General features: G+C 34.0%; 3 protein-coding genes across 3 annotated transcripts; all 3 read right to left on the bottom strand.

The window, feature by feature from the left end:
- Positions 1–86: 86 nt before the first annotated feature.
- LOC115066073 (odorant receptor 63a-like) lies at positions 87–2,344 on the bottom strand. The gene is made up of 10 exons (XM_029549744.2): positions 2,172–2,344; positions 1,983–2,079; positions 1,759–1,897; positions 1,511–1,702; positions 1,120–1,224; positions 894–1,059; positions 727–832; positions 444–545; positions 222–377; positions 87–143 (listed from the first exon to the last, which is right to left on the bottom strand). Exons 1-10 carry the CDS (start codon positions 2,294–2,296, stop codon positions 87–89), a joined length of 1,245 nt encoding a protein of 414 aa, XP_029405604.2. The 5' UTR covers positions 2,297–2,344.
- A 1,868-nt stretch (positions 2,345–4,212) lies between these two features.
- Positions 4,213–8,206, bottom strand: LOC105225172 (odorant receptor 63a-like). Its single transcript, XM_011203514.2, has 10 exons — positions 7,793–8,206; positions 7,625–7,721; positions 7,409–7,547; positions 7,161–7,352; positions 6,673–6,777; positions 4,998–5,163; positions 4,824–4,929; positions 4,547–4,648; positions 4,331–4,486; positions 4,213–4,269 (listed from the first exon to the last, which is right to left on the bottom strand). Exons 1-10 carry the CDS (start codon positions 7,915–7,917, stop codon positions 4,213–4,215), a joined length of 1,245 nt encoding a protein of 414 aa, XP_011201816.2. The 5' UTR covers positions 7,918–8,206.
- A 2,193-nt stretch (positions 8,207–10,399) lies between these two features.
- Positions 10,400–14,935, bottom strand: LOC105225171 (odorant receptor 63a). The gene is made up of 11 exons (XM_019989835.3): positions 14,875–14,935; positions 13,604–13,744; positions 12,371–12,467; positions 12,159–12,294; positions 11,887–12,078; positions 11,598–11,702; positions 11,163–11,328; positions 10,987–11,092; positions 10,763–10,864; positions 10,542–10,697; positions 10,400–10,474 (listed from the first exon to the last, which is right to left on the bottom strand). The coding sequence occupies exons 2-11, from the start codon at positions 13,729–13,731 to the stop codon at positions 10,418–10,420; spliced, it is 1,245 nt and encodes a 414-aa protein (XP_019845394.3). The 5' UTR covers positions 13,732–13,744; positions 14,875–14,935; the 3' UTR covers positions 10,400–10,417.
- Positions 14,936–22,845: the final 7,910 nt, after the last annotated feature.

Here is a 22,845-nt window from a genome sequence, read left to right as displayed (position 1 = left end):
AAAAAAAAAACTAGTACATTATAGAGTTTATAATAAAGTTGTTCTTTAATTATTTATCTATGCCAAATTTACAATTTATTTGGAATTTATTTTTCTTGAAGGTTGCGCAGTAACAAGAAGTACGAACCACTCATTCTGAAAAACTGCAATAATATTTAAATTAAATTATTAATTTTATTGTTATATTATTATTTCTATAGAAAAGTTTATTGTTTGCTTACCGCAATCAAGGTGGCCAAATTCATCAGAGTAAACCAAGATACCTCCAAGTTAAAATGTCGATTAGTCCTCATAATCATCATGCGTAGCAGTTGTTTGAACTTGCCGCTTTCTTCATACCAATTGCAACTGTACAACGCTAACGGAATCTCTTCGCTCTTTTTGAGTAAAAAATGTATGCATTGTATTTTTTAAATCAAAATTTTATAATGATTAATAATTACCACGGTTGTTAGTTGCTGGCCATTAATACAGTATAAACTAATTTGGGTTCCTGATGCCAAGATATAAAATATCATACGAATAACGACAAAAATGCTGGATTTCTAAAGATTTTCCAAAAAAAGTGTTATAAATTGTACAAAAAATTTTTGAAAAAAAAAAATTATAAAAAAAAAATTGTAGAAAAAATTTTAGAAAAAATTTAGAAAAAAAATTAGAAAAAAAAAAATAAAAATCAGAAAAAAATTATATTTTTTTTCTTTGAAATAAATTGTGTTTACTTACTAAACCGAAACTCATTTCGAACAGTACGATACCAAATATAATCAAGCTCAGTACGAATTGGGACAAGCTCACTTGTTTAAAGCTTTTTTGTATCTGATGTACATAACTATTATGAAAATTTATAAATTAATTAAGTGTTTTTCATATTCAATATATAATGCTATTACTTATATATTCGCTGATAAGTGATGATGGTATAATGCAGATACTCAACCCGCCTCTCAGCCGGTATCAATGGTGAGGTGGATCGTAATACTAACAAATTGTGGACCTTCACCAAGCCAACCGCATGCTGACATAGTACGATGAAGACGCCTTCGAAACTCACCGCAGCTGCCGGGACTAGGGATTGACTATGGGTTCTACCTATGTATATAATTAATGTATACTCACACATGCCAGAGATATAATTAGCACAGCCAGTGATATACATTTGCAATGGATAGTAGGGGAATGTCATATCCTTATCTTCCCAAAATGGAAACAATGCGGGAAGTGCTGAAATTATGCAGAAAATAATTTTAAATTCAGTAAAGTGTTTATGTACTTGATCTAATTATTTATCATTACAACTCAATTACTCAATTTTCTATAAATCTATCGGTTAATTGATATTCGAATGGAATTCGAAAAGCGCTGATAATAGCTGCGACGACATACAGGTGTTTGTCTAGTTTAAATTAAAAGTCTGATGCTTCCTTCTTGTTAAAATATGTATATAATTTGAGTATAGACAATATTAAAACAACCCAATTAGTGGCTCCCTTGAATATGCAGTACTTACCTAATCTATGCTCATAATCGGGTGTTTGCTTCAGCTGATGATAGATATTGACAAAAACGGCGCCAAAAAAGTACGTAGACGTAATACCCACACAACAACAGAAAAAAAATAATACTTGGCGACGGGCGTTTTGCCAAGTTCCACTCATTATGCCATCGATCTCCTGCTTCAGCTGGCGATTTATAGGGAAGTCTATTGAGAAATGAAAAAAAGTAATTTCCTCAAGATAAAACCAACCAATAACAAACCATGTTCAAATATTTCTATTTTGCGTATTATGTCATGTGTTAAAGTCTGATCCAGAAGGCGATAGAAAGTACGTTGTGTGAAGAGGTAATACACCATTTTTACAACGGCCATAACAATTTGCAGAGCAGTGCAAACTGTCTGCGAATTTGTTGTAAAGAAGTAGAATTTGATAAATATACAAAAATATAAGTATTTTGTTATTATTATTTATGATAACACAAACCTCTGCTGAAAGTGGTATGTTGTCAATATGTCGGTGGAAATAACACCACTGGCCATATAAGGATAGAATACTGGTCAACACCAAAATCACATTGAAACTGGCGTGGATATAAGGATAAAAAAATAATTATAGTATAGTTTATTTATTATTATTTTTTTGCTTTAATTAATTCTGTATATTCACACTTACAGTTTCAAAGCATCTTTTATTTTACTAGGCGCTGTCAAGTTCACACCTAACCCGAAGGATACTCTAAACAGCACTTTAATTGAATTGTAATTACGTTTATATATTTCTTCCACACTTTCCAACATCTTCTCGACTATACAACTGATTACTTTGTGATTACTTAACTGTTGGCTCTAGCATCGTAAATGCTATGCTTTCTAAGACGCAATGGGTTAACCAAAGCTCGTCTCTGCCCTAAATTATTCTTGTCTAATTAATCACGAATGGGCGTAGAAGTAGTATACACATTTCCTTTTCCGGGTTTTCTAATAGAATTTGATATGACCATTTTATATCGCTTGTGTGCGTGCGTTATGTCAACCCTTTTGAGGCGTGAATACACTAAATTTTTAATTGCTCTTGTGTAGGTTTTGTGTGGCTCAAATAATTGCTTTCGGAAATGAAAATTTCGCTAGTTCTGTAATGTATTGTATATAGATTGTAATAAAAAAAATTGAGAAAGGCGCGATTTTAGCTGTATTTTCTTTGGTTACTTTTTAGTCTGTTGATAACACTCTTCTTCTTCTTTACTGGCGTAGATACCGCTTACGCGATTATAGCCGAGTCAACAACAGCACGCCAGTCATTTCTTCTCTTCGCTACGTGGCGCCAATTGTTTATTCCAAGCGAAGCCAGGTCCTTCTCCACTTGGTCCTTCCAACGGAGTGGAGGTCTTCCTCTTCCTCTGCTTCCCGCGACGGGTACTAGTTAACAAAATTTCATCTTTTTTGTCATATGAAAACTCTTATGTAAAAATTGGCACGTTAGGTTTCCTTTTGGTACCAAAACAAAGTTTTTTCTTTAAAAGTACAAACTTTAGTTACATTTTGAGGCATTATTACTTAATGTAGAAAAAATACTTATGGTTTTCGTGCATATTTTTTAGACTCCTATAGAAATACGCTAGCATTCCTGTGCTCCACTTCGTTTGATAACGCTTCTCCAATAAGGAGATGTCCTGATGGTAGCTTTCGTCTTCTTCGTCCCTCACTGCACCCAATTTTGCCGGAAAGAAATCTAGATGAGAGCACATCACATGTATTTTTAAGAACATAAACATATTACATATAATCCAGATCACACGTGAGTCGTGTCAAACTGTTTTGTTGTTTTTGTTCAGTATTGTTTGACATTTCATCATGGAAAGACTTACTCTTGAACAATCTTAACAAATTGTTCAACTTTATTACAAAAATTCACGCAAAGAAAGTGTGTCGCGCGCTTCACTCAACTTAAGGTCAACATAATCGGTCCACTGAGCGTATAATTCACTACACTATCACCCGTCTTGAGATCCACCATGCATTATTGGTCGAGATCTTAAATTGTAAGCGTATAAAATACCGTTTGTGCAAAAACTGAAGCCGCTCGGCCCTCCCAAGAGTCATAGCTTTGTTCTATGGGCTCTTAAAAAGCTCCAAAAAGATCCGACGTTTTCGAGTAATATTTTGTTCAGCGATGAGGCCCATTTCTGGCTCAATGGGAATGTAAAGAAGAAAAATTGTCGTATTTGGGATTAAGAGCAAACTGAAGAAATTCAAGATTTACGATTTCATCCAGAAAAAACAACGGTTTGGTGTGGTTTGTGGGCCGGTGGAATAATCGGTCCATATTTTTTTTCAAAAATGATGCCGGTGAGTCTCGAAAGGGATCACCATTCCTTTGTATAAGTTCATTTGCTAAGGATATGTAATTTTCCGATTTATGGTTCCCTAGAAAATTTGGGTCAACGTTCACTAAACATTACCTCGTGAATTTTTCCTGATCATTAAATAAGACTGGATTTTGCCTCCCATCGAAGCTGTATTGACCACGTAAGTACGCTTCGCATCATAATCGAGTAAACGCTAAAGTAGCGCTCGCCGCTTCATATTATATTTACCTAGATTCCTGTAAATATTTATATAAGCATAAAATTAAAAAAAAAAAATGGTATATTGTAGTGCTCATAACAGCGTTGTTCTTCATTTATTTGACGCCAATTTTAAAATGTATTTGTAGTTTATTTTTCTTGCAGGTTGCGCAATAACAGAAAGTACGAACCGCTCATTCTGAATAACTGTGAAAAATAAATAAAATTGGTATTTAAGACCATTTACAGTAGTTCATTATTTGCTTACCGCAATCAAGGTGGCCAAATTCATCAGAGTAAACGAAGATACCTCCAAGTTAAAAGGTCGATTAGTCCTCATAATCATCATGCGTAACAGTTGTTTGAATTTACCGCTTTCCTCATACCAATTACAGCTATAAAATGCTAACGGAATCTCTTCGCTCTGTCAGAGTAAAAAATTTATCTTTTTTATTTTTTATATATAAATATTTTTAATAACTACCACGCTAGTTAGTTGCTGACCATTATAACAATACAGAATAATTTGAGTGCCTCCTGCCGCAAAATACATTATCATGCGAATAACGATAACTATGCTGGATTCCTAAAAATTTGTGGAAACAAATTTGTATTAAAAGAATTTATTGAAAATTTTGTTAAAATATTAAAAAGTAAAAATAAAAATATTAAAAATTAAAAAATAATAATAATAAATTATTATCGAGAAATTTCTTAAAGTTTTTTTTTGCTTTAAAATAAATTTGTTTGCATTTACTTACTAAACCGAAACTCATTTCGAACAGTACAAAACCAAATACAATCAAGCTCAGTACGAATTGTGACAAGCTGACGTGCTTGAAAATTGTTTGGATCTGCTGCGCAAAACTGTTTTGAAATTTTAAAAAATTTTTGACTTGAAATTGTTTTTAATACTCATTATATAATTCTATTACATATTTATTCTTTGATAAGTAATTATGGTATAGCGGAGATATTCAACCCGTCTCTCTGCTGGTATCAGTCGTGAGGTGGATCGGAGTACCAACAAATTGTGGACCTTCACCAAGCCAACAGCATGTTGACATAGTACGATGAAGACGCCTTCGAAACTCACCGCGCCTGAGATTTATAAAATTTAATGTTAATTTTTTCTATTAATTAATTTAATAATCCCTTTCATTTCTTAATTTTTAATGTGGTATATACATATATACATTGTGACAAAAAAGCATCCGGAAATTATATTTCAAAAAATGCAGTTTTCTAACTTGGTATGACTGTCCTTAATTACTATGCCAAATATGAGCGCGATCTGTCAACCAGTTTATTTACAGCAGCTACTTAAGTCGGTACACCTCAGAAGTGCGTTGGGATTTTTACAATAGATACAATTATCGAACAAAGAATTTGTCTCAAAATTTGTCTTTCTAACCGAATTTTGTTTGCGGAATCGTTGCCAATTTTAGAACAAGCTTACGGTGATACAGACTTATCATAAACACAAGCATACGAGTAATAAAAAACCTTCAAAGACAACCGAAAGATTGTTGAAGACATACCTCGTTTTGGACGACCTTCGATCTCTTCAACTAATGGAAATATTAAAAAAGTGAAGGATATTGTGCTTGAAAATCGTCAGGCAAGTATTAGAGAGATAGCAAGAGAGATCGACATCTGTCGCGTGTCCGTTCGAATGATTTTTGGGAATACTTTGGGTATGAAACGCGTTCTTGTTCGACTATTTTCGATAAAGCTAATTTTTTTTTTCAAAAAGTGTACCTCAAATAGGTCTCCCTGGATATAACCTTTTTACTTTAGAAAAAAATGGAAGAAGTGGGCCCTGTTGCGAGCGAGGGCAAGACAAAGCACCTGAAGACTACAAGACAAACATTTCTCGCATCTTGGGAAGTACGTTATTGTTGGCAGCTATAAATTTGAAAAATTGAAGCATTTTGTATAACTCGGAACGGGCATTATCACCCCCAACAATCTAAGTCAGGATATCATGCGCAGAAGAACTCTTGTCAGTAAGATATCCAATATGAATTCTCTCGACGAACAAAAATTACGCTCTATAAGTCTTTTATCATTTCCGTCCTACGATTCTACGACGCAAAAATATAGGTGATGGCGAAAAGATATCAGAAAACACTTAGAGCATTCTATCGAACTGTTTTCCGTAAGGTCTTTGGACCCGTCCGCGTATGCGATGTGTACCGAAGAAGATGAAATCACCGACTGCATGAGCTCTACGAAGGCATATACATACATACATATATGTATACAAGTAGATAAGCGCATACAAATCTAACGAATGTGCTGGTTAGGCCAAGTCGTACGCATGAAACACGATGCCCCAGCGAAAAGCTCCTTCGTTTCGTAAACCATGGGAGGACAACGGAAACAAGGCCGACCAAGCATCCAATGAAAGGATTAAGTGCATAGAGACCTATTTGTACTGGTGATGAAAAACTGGCGGGCTCTGCAAAGATTAGAGGCAACTAGTGTCAAAGCAGTAGAAGAAGACTCAGAATAGTATAAGATATTGACGTGTCTCAAACTAAGTTCTTTCTTACCGAGTTATATTTTCGTTCGTAATTACTAAATAGATAACTCATTTATACTCACACATGCCAGCGATATAGACAGCACTGCCAGACAGATACATTTGCAATGGATAATAGGGGAATGTCATGCCCTGATCTTCCCAAATTGGATAGAGAGCAGGAAATGCTGAAATTATACAGAAAATAATTACAAACTTTGTAAAATGTATTTTTTTTATGGGTTAACTAATTGTTTGTCGTCATAACGCTTTTAAAACAAAACGGTTTTTGAAGAAAGTTTTATCTTTTTAAGGATCAGATCTAGATCGAGAAATTTCTGGGGCGATATACATAAACAAGATATATTTAAGACAGGATTAGTTCGATTTTTCTCAGAGCTCGAACGACGAGTAATATTATCAGTTCAATTATAATTGGGAAGAAGAACTCACTTGCTTTATCACCAGAATTTGTATCATGGTAGCTGTAAGTTCTTCAATTGAAATTATTGAGTGCATTTCAAGGTTATGAAGAATTATACCATTGGCTTTTTTAACATGCGGTACTTACGTAATATATGCTCATAATCGGGTGTTTGCTTCAGCTGGTGATAGAGGTTCACGAAGAGGGCGCCAAAAAAGTAATTGCAAACAATACCCACACAACAACAGAAATAAAATAGTAATTGGCGCCTTGCACTACGCCAGACACCATTCATGATACCATCGATCTCCTGCTTCAACTGGCGATTTATAGGGAAGTCTATTGGGAAATGAAAAAAAGTACTAACTACAAGTTAAACCAAATCAATAACAAACCATGTTCAAATATTTCTATTTTGCGTATTATTTTATGTGTCAAAGTCTGATCCAGAAGGCGATAGAAAGTGCGTTGTGTGAAGAGGTAATACACCATTTTTACAGCGGAAATGAGAGTTTGCAAAGCGGTGCAAACGGTCTGCGAATTCGTTAAAAAAATAGAATTTCATAAACATAAAACATGAATATATAAAAATGTTTAAAGATACCACAAACCTCAGCTAAAAGTGGTATATTGTCAATATGGCGAATGAAATAACTCCAGTGGGCATATAAGGATAAAAGACTGGCCACTACCCAAATCACATTGAAACTGGCGTAGAAATTAATATTAATTTATAATTATAGTTTAATCTAAATTTATCTGTATATAGTCCCACTTACAGTTTTAGGGCATCTTTTATTTTACTAGGCGCTGTCAAGTTCACACCCAAACTGAAGGATACTCCAATAAGCACTTTAATTGAATTGTAGTTGCGTTTATATATTTCTTCCACACTTTCTGACATTATCTTGACTATGATATTCTCTTAACTATGCAACTGATAACTAAGTGATTACTTAATTGTTGGCTTTAGCATCTTAAATACTGCGCTTTCAAAGACAGAATGGGTCAAGCAAAGCACGCCCCTGTTAAAATTTATTCTTGTCTAATTATTGCCTTCGCGAATGGGCGTGAAACCAGCACTTAAAATTTCATTAATGTTCACACCCAAACCGATTATGACCAGTTGAATTTGATATGACGATTTTATTGATTTTTTTGAGTGCCTTAACCAACCCTTTGTGGGGCGCGAATCCACCACTTAATTTTTAATTGCCCAGACGCAAGCTGAAATCACTTATTTTATGAGTCAAATAATTGCTTTGAGAATGTGAAAATATTTAGTAGTGTAATGATTTTAAGATGGGTTGCTACAAAATAAGTTGAAAAGGGCGCCATGTTTGCTGTATTTTTTTGTCGTTGCTTTATTATCGGATGGCAAACAGCAGTCTAAAAGGTGCAGAATTGATTTGGGATTTTGTGAAAAGCTAATTATCTTCTCTTAAAATTGCTAGTGCAAAATGGTTTAGACTTAAAACTAGTTTTATAATATCTAAAAAAAGAAAAATTGTTTGCCATTGTATCCTTAAATCCAACCTTAAGCACGTCATTTTCAGTCTTCTGTGCGACAGTGTGATTGAAACGGTATGGAGCAACGCACGCGCTCGACGAAATATGGGTAGGGGAGCCCCACAAGGTGTAGTTCTCTCTCCTCTTCTTCTATGGGTCCTGGTCGTTAACGACCTGCTTGACGATCGCGGCTGCCAGATGATTGCCTATGTAAGGTCTAGACGATGTAGCACTTATGGTTAAAGAAAAGTTGCTAAGTACCGTGTATGAGTTGACGCGCGGGTATCTCAGCGCCATAACAAATTGGACAGTCGGAAGTGGTCTCGCCATCAGTCCAAGTAAAACCGACATAGTTTTATTAACTAGATTATATAAGATCCCGGCAACGGTGCCAAAAATGGGAGATATCCGTCTGCAACCGGTGGATGCAGTGAAATATCTAGAGCTCATCTTGGATAGGAAGCTTTCATTGAAATCGATCGAAGGGAGAGCAAAAAAGGCATCGATGGTCTTATACTGCTGTAGGGAGCTTTGCCAAAGATTGGGGTCTCTGACCGAAAGTAGTCCTCTAGCTTTACGACATCATAGACTCATTAGGTTCTATGGAGTTTTTATGTGGTGAAGGGCTCTAGAAAAGGCCACAATTGCAGGGTTGTTAGCATGTGTTGGGTATTAACGTCCTCTCCAACCATGGCACTTAACGCCATCTTGCACATAGTGCCCGTAGACAACGTCGAAAGGTGTATGTCTGCGAAAGTTGCTATCAGACTCAAAGAATCTGGGTTCTTAAAAGAACACGTATCGGAACACTTGGATATCCTAACACACTTTGACTGCATACCGGATCACTTCGGTCATGGAGTCGCCAAAGCGAACTCTGGCGGCTCCTTCTCTGCCCATATGCCGACGAGGGAGTTGTGATTGGAAAGAAAGCGGTGAAGGACGGGTCAAAGTTGGGGAGAAGATTGGTGGACAGTTTTCTGTCAGGAACTCTTTTTCAACTGAAGCTTCAGACTTTCTGACTATTGCAGTGTCTACCAAGCCGATGCTGCAGCCATTAAGGAAGCAGTAGATTTACTGCTCAGGAGTGCAGTCTCCTTTAGAGAAGTGACTACTCACTCGGATGGCAGAATGGCGATACTAGGCTTGAACTCATTAACAATGCGTTCAGGGGTGCTCAAGTAGTGTCTAACCTCGGTATCAATAGCATCGCTCCCATATGCTCTAGTGTTCTACTACTAGATAGTTGGCATTCGCGAAAGGTTTGCCAGGGCTGAGCCACCATCGGTACATGCGCGGTTAAAAAAGCCTTCGGCTGAAGATCGTTTGCAAGAGATCTAGAGATCCTTCAGTAAGGCTAGCCTCTCCCTAGTTGTGGGGCTTTCAACAGGCCATTGCCATATTGGTGACCATGCTGTATGTTTGGGAATCTAACCAGACGCTATCTGCAGAAGCTGTATGGAAAAAGATGAGGTGGAAACCACTCAACACTTCCTTCTTGATTGTCCCGCGTTTGATAGCCATACCTTCAGACATCCCACCGAACTCTCGGGAGCGGAAATTAAACGCCTGTCAAAATTTATATTGGCTACTAAGCGTTTTGCTAATTTATAAGTGCGAATACAGGAGTTATTCTTTTCTATGGCCTCACAAAGGACTTCATATAGCAGTCCACGTGGGATCTATGATCAACCATCTAACCTAACCTAACCTAACCTAAGTGGCTTTGAGTAGAATATGAATGAAGTGGGTCTAGACTTTACTCTAAACCTCATATCTCATATAATGATTTCCGGTCCTTTGCTTGATGCTTTTCTCAGCATTTCCCTACTTGTTTAAGTTCTTTATTGAAATATTAAATTTAATTTTTATTTATAATATATAATGTTATTAAATCAATCTTCTTGAAGATTTTGCAATAGCAAAAAGTAGGATCCACTCGCTCTCAGCAACTGTGAAAATAAAAATTATTTAAACAAATGAATTTTAATATTACTTATAGAGTCGTAATTCACTTACAGAAATCAAGGTGGTCAAGTTCATCAGGGTAAACCATGATACTTCCATATTAAACTCTTTGTTTGTTCGCATAATCATCATCAATATGAGGTTTTTGAATGTTTTGTTCTCGCCATACCAATCGCAATTGTAATAAGCCAGTGGGATTTCTTCGCACTTATTAAACAAAAGAGTTGTTATAGTAGAAAAAAATTTATATATTTTTAATTATGATCTATTACCGCGCTAGTAAGTGCCTGACCATGATAGCAGTATATAGTGATTTGAGATATTGAAGCCGATATATACATGATCATACGTATGAGGATAACTATGCTGGCTTCCTTAAATATTTAAAGAGATTTGTGTTTGAAAATTAATGTACTCTCCAGTTGATATATGTAAGTAATAATATAGTTTAAATATATATACTAGTATATATATAATATATGTATGTACAACTTACCAAACCATAACTAATCTCAAATAACACAAAGCCCATTACAATCAAACTAAGCAAGAACTGTACCAAACTGATGTGCTTGAAAATTATTTTGATTTCTTGCAAATACCTGCGAGGCGTAAAATGAATTTTTCGCTTAAAAGTGCTTAGAATTTTTAATATAAATAGAATTGTATTACTTGCTTACGCGCCGATAGGTAATTATGAGATATCGCAAGTACTCTAGCCGCCTCTCAGCCGGTATCTGCGGTGAAGTGGCGTGTTGCACCAACAAATTGTGGACCTTCACTAAAGCAACTGCATGCTGACATAGCACCATAAAGACGCCTTCGAAGCTCACAGCACCTGTGATAGGTATAAATTTAATGTTAATTTTTTTAATTTTTGGTTAGTTTTTATGTCTTTGAATTATAAATACATGTATATTATTATTCAATTTATATCATGCCAGGAATTTGTTTTGGCACTAAGAACAGCCTGTTATTTGCGACTCTGCTTCAACCCGTCGCCTCCACGTATACATGCGACTCACCATGATTTTTCTTCGCACTCCCTTGCTATGTTTTATTATTCTACCGTTCGGAAGTACTAGTTAGAAGTATTTTTATACTCACCTAGGCCTGAAACATAGAGCGCAGCACCGGTCATATACATTTGTATAGGATAGTAGGGAAATGTCATGCCCTTCTTTTCCCAAAATGGATAGAGTGCCGGAACAGCTGGTTTATAGAGAAAATAAATATCAATAAAGTATTCAATGTCAAGTACTATGAAGGACATAAAAGACTACATATTCTAGACTACATATTCTTTTATTTAATAATATCGAGTTTGAAGTAAGAATTAAAGGACTTGATTCCTACGATAAATGAATTATGTCAATCATAAGTTGGCAATACTTACGCAGAAAGAACTCATAATCGGGTGTTTGCTTCAGCTGATGATAGAGATTCACGAAGAAGGCGGTAAAAAAGTAATTGGCAATAATACCAACACAACAACAAAAATAAAATAAAAATAGACGTCGAGTATTAAGCCAAACTCGATTCATTATATCGTCGATCTCTTGCCTCAACTGCCGATCTATTGGAAAATCTGGAACGAGATTTTTGTTAAATTGCTTCAGGATACATTTGACCACCATATAATAAATAATATAAATTTATCTAACTAACCAGTAAGTATTTCTATTTTGCGTATTATTTCATGTGTTAAAGTCTGATCCAGCAGACGGTAGAAGGTGCGATGTGTGAAGAAGAAATATATCAATTTAATGGCGGCCATGCCAATTTGCAAAGCAGTGAAAACGGCCTGCGAGTTTAATAAATAATTTTGAATCTAATAAAAATACAAAATAAATATAAATTTTTTATATAATATTACAAACCTCAGCGATAAGTGGTATGTTGTCAATATGTCGCTTGAGATACCACCAGTGGGCAAAGAGTGAGAGAAGGCTGCTTGCTATCAAAATAATTTGGATACTTGCGAAAGAATAAATGGAAACATAATTCAGTTAGTAATCAGCGAGAGTTTTAGTTAATTAATAGGCGATTTTTTACTCCCACAACATGTTGTTGTCGAGTGTTATAGCATTGTTCACCTAACTGTTGTCAAAAATAATCGAGATATATAGGATGAGTAGACGAGTTGAATTCCAAATGTCTGTCAATCTATATATTTCTTCAAAAATAATGCCGGAAGAACGTAACCGTCAATGGTGATGCTTTAAATTGAAATATATGAACTTGACAACCTTTGGTCGCCACTTCCTATACATGGCATTAATCAATAGATTTATTGAAAGAACACTTCGGTGAGCCGATAATTTCATGTTTTAGGCCGTTCGATTGGACACAAAGATCTTGTAATATCACACCGTTAGAAATTTTCTTGTAAGGATATGTTAAGTCTAAAGTCTATGCGGACAATTCTGCTTCGATTCATTCCTTGAAACAAAACATCAGTCGAAATACTCGAACAAGTCATCGAAAATTGAACTCAACGGCAAAATAATGTTCTTTCGACTGATAATAAACATTCCCTATTAAATTTAAAGTTTCTGTGTTTTTTCTTTAAAAAATTAGGGAACCTCGAAATGGATCACCTATTACCATATATCAATGTTCAGCCGTACAAGCTGTTGCGTTTTAGCCATGTTCGTCGTACTACAGCATGTGGCTTTCATACAAACGGAACGCTCGGAATCAAGTGATTGTGCAGAAAACTATTTTATTTGAAGAGTTGCAGGTATATTCACCAAAATATGTATGAGTTATTGAGATAATGGTGCGATCTTCGAAACTATCTAGATCGGACTACTATAGCGCTGGCCTTAAAAAGCTCTAACTCTAAACGTGCCTTGCTTCTTGGGCAAAATTGTTCAGAACGATCCTTAGTATGCGGCAAATCCGCGATTTTTCCGTTTTTTCGGCTTCTTGAAAATCAACCCGCTTTAGTTTTATACTTATCTTCGATGCAACCGAAGTAAATGCTTATGCTTGTTTAATATGAAGTTTGGTCGACACCCGACTTTGATCTTTGATAATTGCGGCTGTATAAAATATTCGGTTACACCCGAACTTAGGACTTCTTTACTAATTATTATGACTGTACTTACACTTTTAATGAATCCTTAAATTTATCAGGCGCGGTTAAATTTACACCCAACGTGTAAGATACCCGAAACAACACTTTGATGGAGTTGTAGTTGCGTTTGTATAGTTCTTCCTTATTTTCCAGAGTCATTGTGAGCGATTAGCTACAAAAATTTTAATTTATAACAAAATTAATGCTTTAAAAGATTGGCACATAAATGGTATTATATTTTTGAAAGCGTAACTGATATATGATGACATCGTTTAGAATTTAAACACAACTCTTTCACGGTGTTATTCAAATGGTGAGTTATGTTACTGCACTAAATTATTTTACAGCACTGTTACAGAACTGTTACGCCATAATACATAGTTGGAGAATGTCTGAATAAGATCACATAACTTCCAACAAAAAACTGCTTACACTTAGTGCAATTTAATCGAATTTGTTACATTTTTGATGAATACGGCGACCTTTTTTTAGATAATTTATGATTTTAGCGCGGTCTGAGGTTATTTAAGGGGTTATATACAGTAAGTGTTTTCAAAAAATCGATTTTTTTTCTTAATGTACATATATTTAAGAATACACAAAGAAAATTTCATACCGTCCCTGTGAATATTTTCGAAGTTACACGCAAATTTGAAAAGGCGGTTCAAAGTGCTTGAAAGTATAAGGCCAAACTTTAAACGCGTTAAAGCCGGTGACCAACATTACTCGAAAACGGCTAAGCCTATTAGTCTCAAATTCTAAGACGAGCTTTTTAAATACATTTTTTAGTAATTAATCGAAGATTTTTTCTGACCGATACATTTTTTTTATAATTTTTTTTTTTTTATAAAAAATTTAACGACGAAATTTTTGTTGAAAATCTATGTTTTTTTTTGAAACCGCCATTTTGTCAAACATTTTATTTTGCTTATCCAGTTCACAGATACAGTGGTCACCGCAAAACGTTCTTTTTTGAGAGGAGATCACCTGTAGTTCCTTTCCAAAAAAATATTTTTAATAATACTAGGTCATAAAATACAGTTTAAAGATACTACAACTCGTGTAAAAAATTTTGAATTAATAAATTTAAAAGTTTTCTCAGAAAAAAATTCTTGAAAATTCGCTTTTTTCGCGTTTTTTCTTCAAGCAAATAAGAATTGTACTATGTCTTTCGTGTATCTTAATAAATATGCTTGTTTCACAAACTTTTTAAAAACTTTACAAAAATACTTTAATATCTTTTAGTTGAGATTTCTATTAAAATATCTTATATTTTTTAAAATTTTGAGTACACAAATTTACCGTAATATGAAAGTCGTAAATTAATTTTGTGTGCAGTCACGTCTGTTGAATTCACTTTCAGAGTCTTTACACTGCATGCCTGCGGTTTTTATATCATTTCCTACCCTTTGTTATGATTATAGGTTTACTCTTTAATTATCATAATTTGTTAACTTATTACATATTATTACATGCTGTTTAAGTTAATGTGTGCATAACGAATTTATAATGAATTAAAAATTAAAATAATGATAAGTTGTGTTCCTTAATATCCATGGAAGATCGGCGGTGTACGAAAACGACTATTACCAAAGGTATTATGAAAAATATGAGTGCTTAAACTTAATTTGAACCAAATCTCGAAACTTTTAATACGCTTATTATCACATAGCTTAATATTTTTCACATTTTTCGTATACATACTTATATCAGCTCAAAGTCTAAGACCAACTTTAGTAAAACACTTTTTTGGGCAACATTTGGTTTTTTATATTCCACACATAGTAGTTTTCTTAAAGAGTGATACACGGATTATAGCGACACTTCAACTTTTCGATACCATTTCTGTAATACGATTTGTCCTTTGCTTCGAAATAGGCCACGGTTTCGGCGAACGCCTCTTTGCTCGACCGCAATTTCTTCCAAGCGAGCATTCTTTTGAGATCTGAGAACAGAAAATAGTCGCTGGGGCAAGATTTGGAGAATGGATGGATCGAGAAGCAATTCGAAGGCAAATTCATGAATTTTGTCATCGTTTTCACTGACTTGTGACACACTGCACTGTCTTTATGCATTGTGTTTATGAAACAACACTTTCTTTTACCCCAAATACTGTCGTTTTTCGGCGATTTCGTTCTTCAAAGGGTTCAATAATGCTATGTAATACAGGTTGTTGCTAGGTCCTTATTTTTTCAAGATAGTCGATAAAAATTATTCCCTTCGCAACCCAAAATACGGACGTCATAACAACTGTATAACTGTTGCTTTGGAGCGGATTCATCGTGTGCAGTTCACTCGGATGGCTGTCGATTCAACTTCCAAGTGAAATGATGGAGCCATTTTTCATCCATTGTCACATATCGATACACTCGGGTTTATTACGCTTTAACATCTCCAAAAACTGCTCCAAGTCCTCAACTCTTCATTATTTTTGGTTAAAAGTAAGTTTGCGAGGCATTCACTTTGCACAGAGCATGTCTCACACAAATATTCGCGAATGATATGATGTATTCATTTAGTTGATATCTTTAGATTGCTATCTCGAACAACTTCACTTTGTGGTCATCGAAAATAATTTGGTGGATTTTTTTGATGTTTTCGTCGGTAACAACCATTATTTATGGTCATTTAGGTGTCCAGGATTGATCTCACCGTCTTCGGTGCGCATTTGAACACGTTTAAACTTAGTATACCAATCCTTGATGACTGATTTTCCTGGTGTAGTGTCTGTAAACTTGTCATCAAGCCAAGTTTTTGCTTCAACTGTTTTTTTTCCCATCAAAAAGAAATATTTTATCAACACGCGAAATTACTTTTTATCCATTTTTTCATAATAAAAAGTTGCTTCATTCATAGTGATAATGATCCGACAGCTGTCTTCTTTTGAGGGTTAAAAGTATAAGTTTGTTGAATAGAAAAATTTAAAAATCTGTATGTAGAATCAATCGGGATTTTACTAGGAATAATGGAAATAGGAATACCTAATAAACCAACGACAAGTGCTCAATTGGAGGCCAAATTTTAGCGATTAATGGCCGAAATAAGAATGACTGTGCCTGTGTGCCTAAGAACTGGGGGTCATATCATCTCAAACCTTCGCCAAAACCACGACCAATTTAGTGAATTTTGGCAATGAACTGTTGCCCATATTAAATATTTCGTTTTTGTTTCTTAAGCTTAAAAAAGTCACTCACAAAACATTAATTTACGATAAAAGAAGACTATGTTGAAAATTTTACCATGGCAAGCTCCTGCGTCAACTTCTTATTGTTCGCTCTTATTCCTAATGCTGCAGTTGTGTTCAAAGTTTTGTTTAAGCCGATTTCGAATATACTTAGGCATTTTCTATCTGAGAATATTTTACGAGTATGTCAAAACCAAATGTCCGCAAATTTTTGAGATATATTATTATATTGCATTAAAACAATTTATATATACGATAATGATACACTAATAAATATTATTATCGTATGAGTTATACGAGTTTTGGCAAGAAACTATTATTAAAATAATGCGAGGTCAAATATGAAATGAAATGAATGAAAATATATCGATTGTGTGAAATTCAAATATATATTATATATCAATACTGTCGTCGTTAGCCTTTGCTGGAGCGCAAATCGCATATATGGGGGTCAGAAAGAGCAAGGTCTGGGCTAAAAGCTGGTTGAAGCAAATCATCTCACGGCTGTTTTCAAAATAGTTTTGCAACATAAAGTCGCGCGTTGTCATGATGAAAAACTATTGTCTTGTGGCTAGTTGAAAATTGAGGACGTTTTTCGGCATCCATTTACTATAATTTGATGACGGTAGTGCACCCCATTAATGGCTTCCACCGTTTTCAGAAACTCATAACAGAGCATGCGCTTCTAGAGACTTCCCTGACTTTGATTTAACTCGCAACGCATGTTCCGCATATTGGAACAATGGAATTACGATCAAGTTATGACATCTCTTTTCAAATCGCAAAAATATTGTTCAAGACCCAATACCCTTGGGTAATTGCTTACAAAATCGGAATGTCGCGATTTAAAAATAAGCAGCAGCAACCTAAAGATGCACCTTTTATGGGAAAAGTCCTCGAAATATTATTACGCCAACATGAACGGATTTTCCTATGCCAAGCTACTAAACAAAGCTGCTAGTCACGGAAGAAGAGCTATTGACCATAGCAATGATAATCAAAAACGCCAAAGCATCTGGATTGGATAGCATACCCAACATAGCCCCGAATGAAGCAATAAGCTCAAAACTTCAACTGCTCACTAAAATGTACAACGCTTGTATAAAGGAAGAGGTGTTCCCTCTTCGAAAATACAGCATTTGGTTGTGTTCCCAAATCCAAAGAAACCACTGAATAACCTTTATCGTACCGACCTCTGTGTATCTCGGCGAAAATATAGTACGAAACCGTTTGAAGTTAGCCAAGAAGCCGGCGAATCATCAGAAAGAAAATACGGCTTTATAAAAAAATAGATCCACTATTGACGCCCTACGAGAAATCGTCGATACTGCGAAATGTGCAGTAAGTGGCAAAAGATGGAAGGGTGGCTCAAAAAAGAAGATTACATGGGATGTCCAGAATGCGTTCAACACGGCAAAATGGGTACACCTAATCAAAGCCCTGGATGAAATACGTGGTCCTTATAAATATTATAACGAATTATTTTAAAAACAAAACGCTGATTTTTTACACGGGCGAAAGAACCAAGAGCTATTCTATCTCGTGTGGATAACCCCAAGGCCCACTATTATGGAACCTCATGTATGAGCAACCAACAGATGTGAAACTAATAGCTTATGCGGATGATCTCATGTTGTTAGTGTGACTAAACAATTATTCGACCTAAGAAATAAATGCAATGAGTGCTTAAATGGTCTACGTCAATAGAACTGGCGGACCTCTATCGAGAGTGATGGCCAATATAAGCATAGGCTTTTTGAAATTCGAGTAATAAGTGCTGTTGCAGTTGAAGAATGCCGCCTATTGACATCCAGGAAGATGAAGTCGAGCGAATATATCAGATATCAGCGCTTAAAACAGTATCGGCAAAGGGCGCTGGACTGACATCCATTTGAGGATAGACAGACGACAAGGGGACCTGGATTTCCATCTGACCCAAATAATTGGATATGGGTGCTTTAGAAGCTACCTTTACAGATTTCACAAAGGCATTAGTCCGAACTATCTGACGTGTACAGAGTATATAGAAGGCGCTAAACATGTAATATTTTATTGCCCCGGTTTTCAAATAGAACACTCGGTGGTAGATTTGCGGTCGATAATTTAACGACACTAATGTGCTGGTCGACTGAGAAATGGAAAGCTGTTAGCAAAGAGATTTTTTCAACAGATTATGCGTCTGTCAATCCGCAAACTAGTGGGAACTTAAATGTCTTGTCCCTAGTCAATACGTCAAACTTTAGTTTCTGTTTTTTTTATGTTAATTCCCAAAATTAATTCTACACCCGACGCTCTAAGGCCTTTAACTTTTCAAGTAAAACAGCAAATGATTTCGATTTATATATTTTTTTATTTCTTTCAATTCATTTTCGTTTTCTTTTAATTTTTTCAAGTTTTGTTATTTTTGTTTTTGTTTTTGCTTATGATAATTTGTTCACATGTCTCTTTATCAATTTTATATTAATTGTTTAATTAATAACATATCATTTGTTACTTATAAACTAACGGTTCGCACATGGCTTATAAGGACAATAATATACAAACTACATACGTACAATTGAATGTTTTAATGTTTTTTGTTTTTGTTGTTAATTTTTATTATTTTGTTTTGTTACTATACCACGAATTGAATGCAATTACAGTTGAACGATTTTGCTTTAACATTTTCAGCTTGAATGGAACATAATAAGCGTTAATTTGACTATATTCTAAAAGTACATATACAAATATCCTAACTGGTAGTATACGAATGTGGATGTGGTGTGTGTGTGTTTGTGCATGTGGTAGGTAGTATGTAAATAGTTTAATTTATGTGATCCTGAGCAAAATCGTTTGCAATTATAAATTTGTATTCTGTGAATGAAATCTGAAAAATTTTTTAGTTTTCGAAAAATATTAATGAACGGCTTCTTATTTTTGTACATATGTATATGTAAACGTATGTATGTATATATGTAATTTGAGTTATTGCTCTATTTTGGTGTCTATTTGAGTTCTAAAAGTTATAGATAGGTAAAAAATATATTTAATACCATTTACACCACGGTGCCTTATTTACATATAAATATGTTGAATTTCAATGCTTAAAGATATTTTTGGAATGTTGCCGTATTTATTTGAAAATATTTTCTGAAAAATAAGAAATTCTATTTTTTTGGGATCCAAGAATAGGCAAAATTATATCAGTTTTGTAATTCAAACGTGAATCGATTAAAATTTGTCTTGTTGATAAAATATATCGATAATTGTGATAAATTATACAGGCCTTATTACGAAAACGCAACGTTATAGTTGCCTTGTCGGAGCGATAAAACCATTTTTGAATTAAAAAAAATCGATTTTGGTTTTTGCATATTTATCGAATGCATATTTTTCGAAAAAGACTGATATTTGTATTTCATGTATATCGAATGTGCATATAGTTGCAAATGTTCTCCGAAAATTTGATGCTTAAGTCGCTTGGAATTTCAGTAGTGACTCGATTAATTTTTGTTTGATCGATAATATATCGATGAATTTGTAAAATTATAAAATCGATTTTTTTGCATATTTATCGAATGTGCTTATATTTGCAAATATTCTTCGAAAGTTTGACGTTTACATCGCTTGGAACTTCAGAAGTGATTCGATTAATTTTTGTCTGATCGATAATATATCGATAAATTTCGGAGCAATATATCTACTACATATATTTTCAAATATTCTCCGAAAATTGGAAGTTTACGTCATTTGGAAATTTAGAAGTTACTCGATTAATTTTTGTTTGATCGATAAATGTGTTAATTTATATAGGTTTTATTTCCAACTCGTAAAGTTGCCCTGTCGGGGGTATATACCCACTTTTGAATTTCAAAAAATCGAAAATCTGCGAAAATTTAATGTTGATTTGGTAATTAGTTTCGGAGATATGAGCGTATTTCCAAAAAAAAATTTGACTAAATTTAATCGGCCCCAAAACTTCAAAATCGTTTTCTTGAAAGGCTATTCTAGAGTTGGTGGGGAAGATTGTTTTCCAAAAAGGCTGGACCGACTTCCAATTTAGATCTTAAATATATTTGTCAGATAATGATCGCAGAAGTAATATTTTGGATAAAACGCAAACTTTTTTGAAACACTTTAAAGAGAAAATTTGTTCACAAACCCCACTTTCTTTATTGGGAAGCCATTTTTTGACAAAAATCAAACATTTCAACCAGTTCTTCGATCATTACGTACATTTAGCCTTGTAAAACTATTTTTTCTTAAGTTTCTGGATTTTAAATAGTTTTAATCAGACAAATCTTCCTCACCGCCAGACAACTTTTTTCGGAGACCTTCCTGGATTTTGATTTCGGGAACAAGGCGAACCAAAATTTTTCAAATTTACTCCCGGATTATAAAAATTGCGAGCAGTTTGATTGATCAAGGCGTAAAAATATCAAGTAAGGTTCTAAGTTAGGTGTTCTGATAATATAAATAATTTGTAAAAATTATCGTTCTTTTTGTCATGTTTGGGTTGCCAAAAAGAAGTTTAAAGATGAAGATTAGCGAGAATTTTCTTTAGATCGCTTCTCTTCTTTTGAAGAAATTAGAAAATGTTTGTTCAACTATATTACATTGGAGAGTTTCTGGTATAAATTTGGGAAACGATTTTTTTCTAGAATATTTCAAAATATTTAAAACTTTCTTAAATTCTAAAAAAAAAAATTGAAAATTCAAAGATCCAAAAGATTCATTTTACTCCCAAAAACACTTAAAATTACACATTTTCAAAGAAAAACATTCTGAAAACTTGAAGTCCCAAAAGTCCTTAAAATTAGACACTTTAAGCTCTAATGGCATAAATAGTAAATTTTCGAACTTAATTGGTTTCCAAACCTCACTAAGTATGAATTTTTAAGACATTTTTTGAATTAAAAAACATTTGGCAAAATTGATTAATTTTATTTTGAAAGGTTTTTAGTGGCACAAGATTTCCTTATGAAAACCAGCGCTCAAAATCAAAGAAGTACAGGATCTACTTCAGAACTTACCAACAGGTTTTTGTTTAAGCAAATATGTATATGTACATATGTGCATGTATGTGTGTATTCAAGTTAACAGGAAGGGTGTTTCCGTGTAGCGTTAGGTTTCGGTTTTTCTATGCTTGACACACAATTATTTAAACAACATATTTATAAATTGTATTCGTTCACTTCATTGATATGTTTCTAAGAGGCTAAATAACGCATGCTTTCAATGGCTTTTTACTGTACACTCAATAATTTTATTTATTCATATATATATTACTTTCAATTTTAAATTTCTTTTTTTTCAATATTTTCCGTAGTTTCGTCTTTGATGTATGCAGGTTTATTGCAGTTAATAAATTTATTACACAAGAGCTTAAGAATTATATATTTATATATATATTTTAGTGTGTTTGTGTTTGTGTATGTGTGTGTGTTTTATATTCAATTAATCTTAAAAACTTTAACAACTTTATATAAATTTCTAGTGTTTCAGCTTATTTCGCTTTGTTTTTAGCTTTTTTCCCAAAGTTAATGTTTTTTGTTTTTGCTTTATTTCGGTTTATTGGACAATATTTTAGTAATAAATGCGTTTAATTTGTATTCAATTTCGTCTGTCTGGTTGTTTGTATGTCTGCCTGTCAAACTGTGTTAGTTGTTGTTGTGCATTTTGCTTTTGTTTTTTTTTGTTTTTTAATCTCATTTATTTGCTTACTAGTTGCAATAGTTCGAAAGCAAAAAACTGCGTTGTGGCTGCAATTGTTGTAGTGTTTTAGAATCCATACGAATTTTTTTGTAAATTTGCCTATGTATGTATATTTATATATATTCTTTATGTAAATAAGCTTACAAATTTTGGTAAATATTTTCCTCAATAAATATTTTTTTTTTTGCATTTTTTCATTGATTTATTTCTTGCTTATGCTGATTTATCTAATCGTAGCTTTTTATGTAAGCGGCTGTGTAAATATGAGAGGTGCTAGCGATTATTCTATTTATATACAGCTAGAGATGTATTGTATGTATGTATGTAGGTATGTAAGCTTTTGCATATTTGTCACATTTTCAAGGTACTGTATAGGTGTTTTGTGCCAAAATGAA

Source organism: Bactrocera dorsalis, chromosome 5, assembly GCF_023373825.1.
Source record: "Bactrocera dorsalis isolate Fly_Bdor chromosome 5, ASM2337382v1, whole genome shotgun sequence".
Lineage (NCBI taxonomy): Eukaryota > Metazoa > Arthropoda > Insecta > Diptera > Tephritidae > Bactrocera > Bactrocera dorsalis.
This window is presented reverse-complemented; position numbering and strand designations above follow the sequence as displayed.

Coding starts and splice junctions, on each gene's coding strand:
- LOC115066073 (XM_029549744.2), bottom strand. CDS start 2,296: ATGTTGGAAAGTGTGGAAGAAATATATAAACGTAATTACAATTCAATT. Junction 1,703..1,758: donor AATAGAAATATTTGAACATG/GTTTGTTATTGG, acceptor ATTTCTCAATAG/ACTTCCCTATAAATCGCCAG. Junction 833..893: donor ACTTATCAGCGAATATATAA/GTAATAGCATTA, acceptor TTTTCATAATAG/TTATGTACATCAGATACAAA.
- LOC105225172 (XM_011203514.2), bottom strand. CDS start 7,917: ATGTCAGAAAGTGTGGAAGAAATATATAAACGCAACTACAATTCAATT. Junction 4,930..4,997: donor ACTTATCAAAGAATAAATAT/GTAATAGAATTA, acceptor ATTTCAAAACAG/TTTTGCGCAGCAGATCCAAA. Junction 4,270..4,330: donor ATTTGGCCACCTTGATTGCG/GTAAGCAAATAA, acceptor TATTTTTCACAG/TTATTCAGAATGAGCGGTTC.
- LOC105225171 (XM_019989835.3), bottom strand. CDS start 13,731: ATGACTCTGGAAAATAAGGAAGAACTATACAAACGCAACTACAACTCC. Junction 11,703..11,886: donor CGATTATGAGTTCTTTCTGC/GTAAGTATTGCC, acceptor TCTATAAACCAG/CTGTTCCGGCACTCTATCCA. Junction 10,698..10,762: donor GTCAGGCACTTACTAGCGCG/GTAATAGATCAT, acceptor TTGTTTAATAAG/TGCGAAGAAATCCCACTGGC.